The sequence below is a fragment of the Apodemus sylvaticus genome, chromosome 5 (assembly GCF_947179515.1).
Source record: "Apodemus sylvaticus chromosome 5, mApoSyl1.1, whole genome shotgun sequence".
In the NCBI taxonomy this organism is placed as follows: domain Eukaryota; kingdom Metazoa; phylum Chordata; class Mammalia; order Rodentia; family Muridae; genus Apodemus; species Apodemus sylvaticus.
In genome coordinates this window covers 94977585-94990065 of record NC_067476.1, presented here as the reverse complement: position 1 = coordinate 94990065, position 12481 = coordinate 94977585, and the positions used below count along the sequence as shown (strand labels likewise).

Here is a 12481-nt window from a genome sequence, read left to right as displayed (position 1 = left end):
GAAATAAATCCACATTTCCCAGATGTTCCAGTTTAAATGAAACAAGTACCAATAATAAGAATGTTTTTGGGCTGGTGAGATGGCTTGGATATATAAAGAGCATAATCTTTATAAAAATTAGCATTGAAACATGACAGTATGAATAATCTTGCATAACAAATTAACCGCACAGAATCCCAAATCGCTGCTCTATGATAAGAATGGTGGAATACTACCGGCATCAGGTCTACGAGATAGTCAGTCACCTGCACTTTCTGGGCCTGCTGATTTGCTGTTCATAGAATTGTAGGAACTTTGGTTTAGAAAGCAAGACTCCTCAGAGATAACTGAGTCCCTAGATATTTCTTGAGTTCCTATTATTGAAAGTCAGAGTGCCCAACCTTTCTTTTCTTAAAATATTGTTTAGTGTTTTCAAATGCTACTTACTATCCTAAGTTGAGCCATTTCCTCAGCCTTTGTGGTGGCCATCTAAGGGTTATAAGAACAGTGCAGTACTGAGAGTGAGACTGGGCCCCATAGGATATAAGAACAGTGCAGAGCTGAAAAGGAGACCGGGCCCCATAGGCTCCGTATATTTGGTATTTAGTACCCAGCTGATCTGATAAGCTGTCAGAGAAGGATTAGGAAGCACAGTCTTATTGGAAGACATATGTCACAGGGATGGACTTTAAGGTTTCAAACTCCTATGCCAACCTCTCTCCCCGGTCCCTTCCTCCTCCCCACCTCTTCTCTCTCCTTCTCCCTCCCTCTCCCTTCCCCCCATCCCTGCTTGCTGCATGACTATCGGGAGGTAAAGCTCTTGGCTACCGCTCCAGTACCATGCCTGCCTGAACGCTGTCATGTCCCCACCATAATGACAACAGACTAAGCCTCTGAACCTGTAAACAAGCCCTAACTGAAAATGCTTTCTTCTACGAGAGCTGCCTTGGTCAGGGTGTCTCTTCACGACAATCGAACAGTGACTAAAATAGCCAAGCAGAAAGGAGGCGAGAGCAATTGAAAAGAATGAGCTACGTGCTGTTAGCACACAACATCCAGACTTGATGATGTGACTAAGTAGACACCTATCAATCTGAAGAGTATCTGGAATATAAGTCAATCCCAAAAAAGACTTGTTAATTTTCTCTTAGTAGAGATAAAAATAACCTAACATAGCAAATAATCTAAATAAACTGGCACTCAACTGGAAAATAAACTTAGACTACAGCAGCAATCCTGTGACTCTGTTCAGGGGACTGGGTATAGAAAGAAGCATGACTGCCAAAAATGGCGATGGTGACAGCAATAGCTTCCCTAGAGAACAAAATTTACCAGCAAAGTATGGTTTTGGTGACTATGATTTGCCAGGGCACAATCTATTGAAGGGAGTAGATCAAAGTGGGTGAATCTGGGCACCTTAGGATATAATGATAAAATACTGGAGTTTAGGCTGGCATGATAGTTCTATAAGTAAAGGCACTTTGCCACCAAGCCTAAAGGCCTGAGTTTAATCCTGGGGCACAGGGGCTGGAGAGATTGCTCAGTGGTTAAGAGCACTGACTGCTTTTCCAGCGACCACATGGTGGTTCACAACCATCTGTAATGGAGTCTGATCCCCTCTTCAGGCATGCAACATGCAGATAGAACACTCATATACATTAAAATCAATGAATCAATCCTGGGACTCAGGTGGTATAAGGAGAAAACTGGCCTCCATATGCCCATGGTATACAGACCACATCAGCACACAAATAAATAGATGTCACAAAAAACATTTTTAGTCACTTGAGACATCCATCAGAGGTTGAGAACACTGGCTGCTCTAGCAGAGAACCTGGATTCTGTTCTCAGAACCTCATGCTCACAACTGTCTATAACTCCAGTTCCTGACGCCCTCTTCTGGATTCTGCAGGCACTGCATGCATGTGGTGAACATGCATACCTACAGGCAAAACACCAATACACATAAAGTAAAAATAAGTCTTTTTAAGTCTATATTACAGACTTTAACGTAACAGTAGCAGTGTTGAGCAAACCAGACAGCATTTGTAGAAATAAATGAAGACAAATCTAAAATCAGGTTCCAGACAAACTCTCTGCTGAGTACAAAGTGTCTATCAGACTATTAGTGACTATTAGGAACAAGATGCAAACAGACCCAACTGTGCAGCCTAGATAACACAAGAAATGCTAGAGGATGAGCTGAGGACTGGTCGCTCAGATTAGGTCTCAACTCATGGTGTTGAAGGTACTGAGTCTGATAAAAAAGTATATACAGACTTTAGCTTAGCCCCAGCCCTCTGGTGTAAAGGCACAAGCCTCTTAATAGTTTCCAAAGAAGATTACTTTAAAAAAGAAAAAGAAATTAGGAAAAGCAAAACTAAGCAAAAGGTAAATGAACCCTAAGCAAGGACAGAAAGGACAGAAGTGCTGAGGAGCAGAACTGAAATCTCTAGTCTGGCTATTTGATAAGACAGCTGCTGGGCGACTTAAGATGATCAGGCCACACACAGACCCACACAAAGCATGGGGGAATGCAAAAGGACAGACTTTGGTAGAAGAGCAAAGAGAAAATAATTCCACTTAATTAAAAATAAAAACTCAAAAAACAGTAAATAAAGCTGAAAAGGCCCAAATGGTAACTCACAAGGAGGAACAAAGAACCAATGTAGGAAATGATGGGAGCAGAGGTCCAAAGGGATGCATTAAAGAAACTCACAGACATCTACAGGATCCCTAAGCAAATAGGAGCCAGAGGTCACAAACACAAAAGAAGAGAAAAGGAAATGAAGCTCCCAGGCCGAGTCTAGAAAACACAGCTTGAGAGCAAGACACTGAAAGCTGACTGTGATGGAGCCAAGGATGCAGCGGCTGACTGTGATGGAGCCAAGGATGCAGCGGCTGACTGTGATGGAGCCAAGGATGCAGCGGCTGACTGTGATGGAGTCAAGGATGCAGCGGCTGACTGTGATGGAGCCAAGGATGCAGCGGCTGACTGTGATGGAGCCAAGGATGCAGCGGCTGACTGTGATGGAGCCAAGGATGCAGCGGCTGACTGTGATGGAGCCAAGGATGCAGCGGCTGACTGTGATGGAGCCAAGGATGCAGCGGCTGACTGTGATGATGGAGCCAAGGATGCAGCGGCTGACTGTGATGGAGCCAAGGATGCAGCGGCTGACTGTGATGGAGTCAAGGATGCAGCGGCTGACTGTGATGATGGAGCCAAGGATGCAGCAGCTGACTGTGATGGAGCCAAGGATGCAGCGGCTGACTGTGATGGAGCCAAGGATGCAGCGGCTGACTGGGACGGAGCCAAGGATGCAGCGGCTGACTGTGATGGAGCCAAGGATGCAGCGGCTGACTGTGATGGAGCCAAGGATGCAGCGGCTGACTGTGATGAAGCCAAGGATGCAGCGGCTGACTGTGATGGAGCCAAGGATGCAGCGGCTGACTGGGACGGAGCCAAGGATGCAGCGGCTGACTGGGACGGAGCCAAGGATGCAGCGGCTGACTGGGACGGAGCCAAGGATACAGCGGCTGACTGTGATGGAGCCAAGGATGCAGCGGCTGACTGTGATGGAGCCAAGGATGCAGCGGCTGACTGGGACCGAGCCAAGGATGCAGCGGCTGACTGTGATGGAGCCAAGGATGCAGCGGCTGACTGGGACCGAGCCAAGGATGCAGCGGCTGACTGGGACCGAGCCAAGGATGCACTGAAGCAGCAAACACTCAAGGAACCTGCATCACAGCAGCAAAAAGCAAACCACTCTGGGGATCGGTAGTTTTGCAAACAAGTTCTAAGACGTTGGCTGCTCTTATCTTTTTGAGGTTTTAAAAGAGAACATTTGATTTGACCTACTTATACTCTGATGTAAGAAATATTATTCTGTCATTGAGCTATTTTTTTTTTTTTTTTGGATTTGGTTTTTTGGAGACAGGAGTTCTCTGTATAGCCCTGGCTGTCCTGGAACTCACTCTGTAAACCAGGCTGGCCTTGAACACAGAAATCCACCTACCTCTGCCTCCCAAGTGCTGGGATTACAGGTATGCACCACCACTGCCCGGCTGAGCTAATTTTTTAAATTAAAAATCTAGTTCTATTTTTTGTTTTGTTTGGTTTTTCAGTAATCCACATACCAACAGGAGGGTTCCCTTACTAAACAGAGCTGGCATACTCACTCCTAATTTTTTCTTTACATTTATCCTCAGCCTTATCCTGGCTATTGTGCTCATATAGTTGGCACACAGGAACTCTTGTAATCATGGCATCTTAATGGGACAGACCGTGCAAATTCTTAAAACATGGCTGAGGATTAGAAGAACACTATTTAGAAACAGAACCCAGTGGTCTGTTTCTCTGGTTCAGAGTCATAGAGATAGAGTGGACAGCTGCAAACTCCCAGTCCCACCAGAACAAGCATGATTTAAAACAGACCATACATGCCCTCCAGAAATAAAGATGTAGATGCTTCCACTTGTACAATTTAAAAATGGAGACTATATATGAACAATTTAAAAAATTATTATTTTGTTGTTATTAAAGTTATTATCAAATAATAATTAAACCAAGGTAGCCATCATCCAGGCAAGCAGAGAACCACCAACAGCACAGGAGGGCCCTACCTACACACCTGCTGTATGCCTCTCCCTATCCATTACCCCTCTTCTGGCCCTCTTCTGCTCCTAAATAACACATTTAAATTTTTCTTGTGTCTGATCTTCTGAGATAGTTTCCCTATGTGGCCTAGGCTAGCCCTGTACTAGTACCCTCCTCCCCCAGCCTCCTAGGCACTGGATGGCAGTGAACACGAGCGTACCTCATGCCCAGGCTTAAGCAGAGCCACACTGAGGTCTCCCCCAGGTGTGTGATGTTTCTTCTGCTCCACATGCTGTCTGAGAGACTCACTCATAGCTCTGTACATTCTTTTCATCACTGATAGACATGGGAGTTGCTTCCATTTGTGAGTGTGAGCAATTGTGAATTGTGATCAATTCATCTAGAAATTCACACACCTATACTAGGATTCTCTAGTGATTTATCAACAGTAGAAGTTCTGGATCCTTAACATCACTGGAGACAGCAATCAATTGTCCAGAGTGAATATATTGGCATTAGGAAACAGCAAATGGGTAAGATAGGCACTCACTCCTTAAGAACTATTCTGTATATACCTTGAGATATGTATATGCCTGTATATGCCTGAGAATTCTTCTATATATACCCACAAGGTTTCCTCCCTCATCTTCCCCAGGACTTTAAACAAATCTTCTCAGTAAGAATTTCTCCGGCCACTCTATAAAACTGCAATAGGCCTTCCCCACGGATCCCTATCCCCAAGCAATTGTATGATTTAATGTATTAATTTATATAAAAAAGAACAGTGCTAAAACTCAGAATTGCTATAAGGAGCAGAGACTGTGTATCTGGAGGATATTCTTCAAATGTTATGATCAGAGAATGAAATATAACTCAGCAGGAGACCATCACAGCTGCGCTGCAATGTGCATGAAAAGGCACTGCAGGCCTTCTCAGCATCACGCTGCAGTGAGAAGCCAATAAATCAGCAGCAGAGTGCAGAAGAAATCTAAGAGCTCAGAAGACAGGACAAACTGCAGTCTCTCAAGACAGATAATCAAACCTCTGAGAAGAAATCAGTATGCAGACTACCAAAAAATAACAGAGGATTCCACTATGTGCCTGACTTTAACTTATATAAATAAAATGTTAAAAGAAATAACCAAAATCATAAACCAATGAACAATCCTGTTGAGCTAGATTAGAATTTTAATTGAATTCAAACTTGCATGCACTATCTCTGATTGCATTAAACCCACATGTAGAATAGAAGCTAATTTACTCACATTATTTCAATTTTTTTCTCCAAGATGTTTAAGCCAAATAGCTGGTAAGAATTAACTAGCCATTTTACCTCTGTTTCCTTCCTCCTACCTTGAATAAAAAGTATTCATAATGTATAATTGGCCAAAGTACAGGGAACAAGATGGAAATGCTCAGCTGACCAGTAAAATTACTTAGGGTTTGAGTTCTTGCATTCGCACACCGACATCTAAAGGAGTTAGGCTATGTGCAACACCGTTCATAGCACTGACTCAATCTGTGCTTCGGCCTCATAACTTAATACCCTAGAAATGTTTTTCCTACTTGGAATGGGTTCATCAATTATTACTCTTAATCTAGTGTAGTCATTCAAAATTATAGGCATGGGCCAGCAAGAGAACTCACTGCTTGCTGCAGAGAACTTAGGAATGCCTACATCCCTAAGAATCACATAATAGAATGAGAAAACCAACTCCTGCAGGTTGTCCTCAGACCTCCATACACATGTCAGGCCACAAGTGCATAAGGGATTCACACACACACACACAAGCTAACACTGTCAATGCAATTTCAAAAGTAGCGAACCATCCATGCAACCTTCCCAGCACTAAGCAGCATGTGCACAACGAGTCCTCTCACCTGCAGAACTCAGGAGGACACTGAAGTCTGTGCCCCGCTGAGATTCTCCACTTTCACCATTGACCTCCTTCTCAGTGTCTTGATAGCGATCCCAGTTGGAGACGATCTTTCTTCTAGAAAAATGTCCTTGCTCGTCATTCTCTTCCCCATAGGTCTCTGAATCGCTGTCATCTTCCACCTGCAATCAGTAGAGGCAAATCAATAGGCAGGCAGTGCAGTCCTGACCTAGAAGTCTTCACAGTAAAATAATTACAACAGTACATAGTTATGATGCTGAAAAGTGAATCTGTAAACAAGGCTGGGATCCTAAGCAATATTTCCTAAGAGCGTCACTTGATCAGCGCATTATCTTAAGGTAACTTTCGTATAAGTAATGTGAAGGAAATGGGGACATTCTGCTTGAACTTACCCCCATGTTCAATGGCTATTTCAAGTAGGGCAGTGGTGGGGCACAACTTTAATCCCAGCACTGAGGCAAGTGGATTTCTGAGTTCGAGGCCAGCCTGGTCTACCAAGTGAGTTCCATGACAGCCAGGGCTACACAGAGAAACCCTGTCTCGGAAAAACAAAAACAAAAACAAAAACAAAAAACAACAACAACAAAAAAGAAAAAAAACCAATGGCTATTTCATCTACTTTAAATAGCTGAGGCTATAGGGTTATTATTCAGATTATTAAGAACTTGACAACACGGGTCAGAGGATAACAGCACTTGATACATGAGCCTGGTGACCTTAGTTCCAACCCTGAAACCCATATAGAAGTGAAAGGAGGCGCTGGAGAGATGGCTCGGTGGTTAAGAGCACTGACTACTCCTCCAGAGGTCCTGAGTTCAATGCCCAGCAACCACATGGTGACTCACAACCATCCGTAATGGAAGACAGCAACAATGTACTCACATAAATAATAATGATGATGATGATGACGACGACAATGATGAAAGGAGAAGCCAATGCAATAAACTGTCCACTGACCATGACACACATGATGCCTATCAAACACACACACACACACACATACACACTAGTTTTAATTAATTTAAAATGGAAATCAGCTCTCCCTGGAAATTTACAGATATTTACAAGTGTACCTCACAAACATGTTTTAATGAGAACTCAGCTCAGAGGCGTTCTTGAGCATTTTCAGTTTTGGACATACTTAAAAAATGATGATTTCATTGTATTTAGAAATAAATCACAAGCTATTGAAAAGGCTCAGTGTGTAAAAGTTTTTACCAAACAAGCCTGATAACCCGAATCTGATCACCAAAGCCCACAGTGGAAGGAGAGAGACACTTACTATGTACCCACACGTACACCTGTCTCTCTCCTCTCTCTGTCTCTCTCTCTCTCTCTCTCTCTGTCTTTATCTCCTCTCTCCTCTCTCTGTCTCTCTCTCTCTCTCTGTCTTTCTCTATCTCCTCTCTCTCTCTTTCTCTCTCTCTCTCTCTCTCTCTTTCTCTCTCTCTCTCTCTCTCTCTCTCTCTCTCTCACACACACACACACACACACACACACACACACACAGAGAGAGAGAGAGAGAGAGAGAGAGAATGAATATAGTGGGGTTAGGGAGAAACAACCTGGGTTCAAAACCCAACATTTGGCAGCTCATAATCATCTATAACTTCAGTTCCAAAGAACCCACACCCTCTTCTAAACTCTGTAGGCACTTCATGCAGGTGGTGCCCAAATATACACGCAAGCAAGACATCTCTACACCTAAAATAACAAAACTGAATAAAGAAAAGGATAAATGGTGAAAAATAATAAAGAAAGAAAAGAATAAATAAAGAAAAGAAAAATGGTGACTGAAGAGGAAAAAAGAGATAGATTAAACAAACTTAATGGGCTAGGGTGGTGTTAGTGTCAGAAGGCCCTGAGTTCCATCCCCAGTGTTTCAACTCCCCCATCCTTGCCAAATCTTTCTCACATATGATCCATAATGTAAGACGGAAAAACTTATCTCCACTCTGAGTCCAACAGTCTAGCGAAGGAAACAGTCATCCTGAGAACAGCTGAGGGAGCTGAGTAGACAACCAACAATGTCATTAAGAACGAGCTGGTAATACTATTTACTGTTTGATGAGTCATGTTATGAATTTCTAATGTTCTCATGCATTTGTGCAAATAGTCAACCTTAAGTGAAAAGATGGAACAGTGTGTGGAGAGGAATGGCAGCCAGAAATAAACTACTCACGTGACCACTGCTGAGACCGGAGATAAAGCAGTTATTCAGTTAGCCTGTGTGGTGGTGTGTATTTGAAACTTTCCATAATAAATGAGATGATTTTTAAAGGAAAAATGCATGCAAAATCTAAATACTTAGTTCCAAAAAGTACAAAAGGTTATAATACCCTATCAAGAAAAGAAAACTAGTGAACTATATTAAAACCAGCCATTTATATACCAGTGTTAAATATGAATTTTTGAAAACCCAATTAGTTAGGTATGGTGGCCTATACTTGTAATTCCAACATCATCATGAATTGGAGGTAGCCTAGACTACAAAGTAAGACCTAGGGCTGGGTGATGGCTTCGTGGACATGAAGAATCAGCTTCCTTTAAGGCTGTGGCTCCTGGTAGCTCACCATGCCCCACTGGATGGCCCCACTCTCGGGAGTTTATGGGAAGCACAAATTGGTCTCAACAGGGAGGTTGGGGAGGATCTGGAAGGGTTCAGGGTCAAATTTAAGGGATGAATATGATCAAAATACCTTATGTGAAATTCTGGAAGAATCAAAGTATTTTTAAAGCACTTTACTAACATAGAAATAAGACTGTACTGTAGAAAATAATGAAGATAAAAACTAAGAAAATTTAAAACCCACATTTGGGCTACTGGTGTAGTACACACAAGGACCTACATTCAAAATCCCCAGGATCACCTGGAAAAAGACAAATTTCTCATCACCAAGAGAGTACCGCAGCACACATATTCCCAGTCTATTCCTTTATTATAGTAATACATTTTATTCTTGGTAACCAATTTTGTTAAGTCAGCATGTTCTACCTCTCCATTTCAAAACATTGCCTTTTCTATATCACACACACTGTTGAAAGAGCTGGTTCTGTCCTGCTTCCGAGAAAATCTTAGCATGTAGCTCAGGTTCTCAGACTCAGATGCTTCAGCCTCCCAAGCGCTGAGTTCACGGGCATGTGCTGCCACGCCCAAACCACACAGACTACTTCTAGCCACACCCTCTCCAAAACAAACCCCTTTTAAAGCTTACTTCTTCCAGCAGTTCCCAGTGTGTTCTTTCTGCCCCTCCCCACATCATTAGAAGTCACCAGCATAAGCTTTCTTTATAGTGTGTGCATCTACTGACAAGGCTGGCCAGGGAGCAGGCAGAAGAGTCCATCTTCTGTCTGGATTTTTCCTTGTTTTTCTTAAATTACGTATAGATTTGTTTTTAATTTCTAATGTTGCTTAATGCTCAGTCAACTATGTCTTGACTAAAATACACTGTATGTGGTTCCCTGAACATAGTTACATCATATAAGTTGAGAAACCAAAACCCCAGCATAACTAACCATGTGACTGACAGAGGGCTGAGTGGTGTGTTTGCCCGCTCACAGCACAGATATGACCCCACTTATATTTAGGACATTTCTGCAATGTTACTTTGGTCATCAACCATTCACCCAACAAATTCCATATTAGTCAATAATTCTCACCTAAATGAAAGTGCATAAAGTTTCCTAAAAGGATGGACTAAATAGGCCTTCCAAGATCTCTTTCAGCCCTCAAATATCATAAGCCTCACTATAAAAACAGGAAAATGGCCATTTAAATTAAAATCTAGAGATTACAGATGTGGCCTGAAGCCTAAAGGCTGCCATCTCTAGAAATGTCCAAAGGCCCAATGATGCAGGCTGATTCAAGTTAGTGAGATCTGCTACCTCCGTGACGGATACCAGAGACTGATGAGGACTCGGAGGCTGGAACAAGAGCTCAAAGTGTGAGCAGGATTAGTGTGGTGGGAAAACCTAATATTCTTTTATTGTCCTACTGAGTAAGTTCACAGAAGCTTCTCCAGTTAGCTTGAAATCTCTAAGTAGCTAAAGCACATGGCAAAATATATACCTGAGCAAGATAATGACTCTGATATAAAGCAAAACTGTGACCTGAGAGCCTGCTCCTGCAGTAAAACAAGCATTGAAATAAAAGGCAGGAGACCTGGAGAGAACTAAGGACTCTGCAATTACTACTATTCATAGTCCCTGGGCGTTCATAACAGACTGGCCTCCTGCAGATGAATGACTCCCTAAGCACAAATTAGAGGTGCACCACACTAGAATCTCATTGCTCCTACTCAGATGCAAGGGCCAGAGGGGCCCCCATCAGAGGAGAGGAGAGAGCAGAAATAACGCATAGGCGACATCCGCTTCCTTATACAAACATGGACATGGCAAGTGGACACAGTACTACATACATAAACACTGTGTTGTTTTTATGTTGACATCACTTCAAAGCTAAACTGGTAATTTCACAGTAATACTTTGTACCTGGATGCTGGTCATTGGTTGCAGTGTTCATAAAGTAACAGAAACCCAATTAGGTTACTTATAATCAAAGTACAGCTGAGCTATTATCCTGCCCAGTGGCAACACAAACAACAGCCACAAAGTTCCACTGGAACACACAGAGGGGCTCAGCTAAAAATGAATACTGTTTTACATGCAGTTTTTCTAATAGGCAAGTCTATTTGACTTCACCTGCTCTACAGAATGGAGATGAAACAAATCCTTCAATAGACAACTGCTCAGATTGGACAAGCTAAAACTCGCCATTAGCTGGGTGTGGTGATACACACCTTTAATCTCAGCAACTCAGGAACAAAAAGAAAGAAAGACTAATCAATTTTCCACTTATAGTGAATGGTGTGACAGTACTTTTATTCTCAGAACAGTAGAGCCAGAAATTCTTTGTACACTAATACACAAACACCACCAGGAGACCAGGATTTAGTCAAGGTCTCTGCCACTTTTGAACAACAATCACTTGCTCCCCAATGCCTGGTAACATACTTCTCTTTTCTATCTGAGACCCACACAGAATTATCTTTAGGGTTCACATTTCCAGTGACAATCTCAAGGCAATTCAGACTCCTAAAATGCAACCACCCCAATTTTTCCAGCCATTCCCCTGTTCTACAGCCACTTCTGTCTTTTAAAATAATTGTTGCACCGGGCGGTGGTGGCGCACGCCTGTAATCCCAGCACTCTGGGAGGCAGAGGCAGGCGGAATTCTGAGTTCGAGGCCAGCCTGGTCTACAGAGTGAGTTCCAGGACAGCCAGGGCTACACAGAGAAACCCTGTCTCGGGAAAAAAAAATAATAAAAAAAAATAAATAAAAATAAAAATAAATAAAATAATTGTTGCAGCTGCACCCCACTCCTGAAATAATTTGGAGAGACTGGAGAGATGACTCAGCAGTTAAGAGCACTTGCTGCTCTGCCAGCGGATCTGAGTTTGGTTCCTAGAACCCAGGTTTGGTTCCCAGTACCCACGGGCAGTTCACAACCACCTGAAACTCCAGTTCCAAGGAATTCAAGGTCCTCTGTGGCCTCTGTGAAAACTTGCACATATATGTATGGTACATCCGTGGTACATATTTTGGCATACACACATACTCATAATAAACAAACAAACAAACAAACAATTTTTTAAAAAGAAAATCCATTTAAAGCCAAGTAGTGATTTGTGTTATTTAGTGGAAAAAAATGTGTTTCTAGTTGGATTTTAAGTATGTGATAGGGCTGAGCCACACAATTTGAAACAGGTTTTTCCAGTAAACAACACAATCTTGGGGTTCCCAGTGTGATCAAATATCCTGCAACAGTGGTGTGGTGTGGCAGTACATGCTTATACTCACCAAGCCAAGGCAAGAGGTTGAGTTCAGGGGTTCAAGGCCAATCTAGACAACAAAGTAAAACCCACATCTCTATTATACTACTAATAGTAGTCGTATAAGATTTCTTTCTTTTTCAACTCAGAGTTCGAAACCACTGCTTTTCTAAAG

General features: G+C 42.5%; 1 protein-coding gene across 1 annotated transcript in view; it reads right to left on the bottom strand.

Moving 5' to 3' along the window:
- Positions 1 to 12481, bottom strand: part of Aven (apoptosis and caspase activation inhibitor) — a 138628-nt gene that overhangs the window by 110088 nt on the left and 16059 nt on the right. Inside the window, exon 2 of the mRNA XM_052183174.1 lies at positions 6458 to 6635. Coding sequence (XP_052039134.1) covers positions 6458 to 6635 — 178 coding nt within the window. The remainder of the gene's footprint in view (positions 1 to 6457; positions 6636 to 12481) is intronic.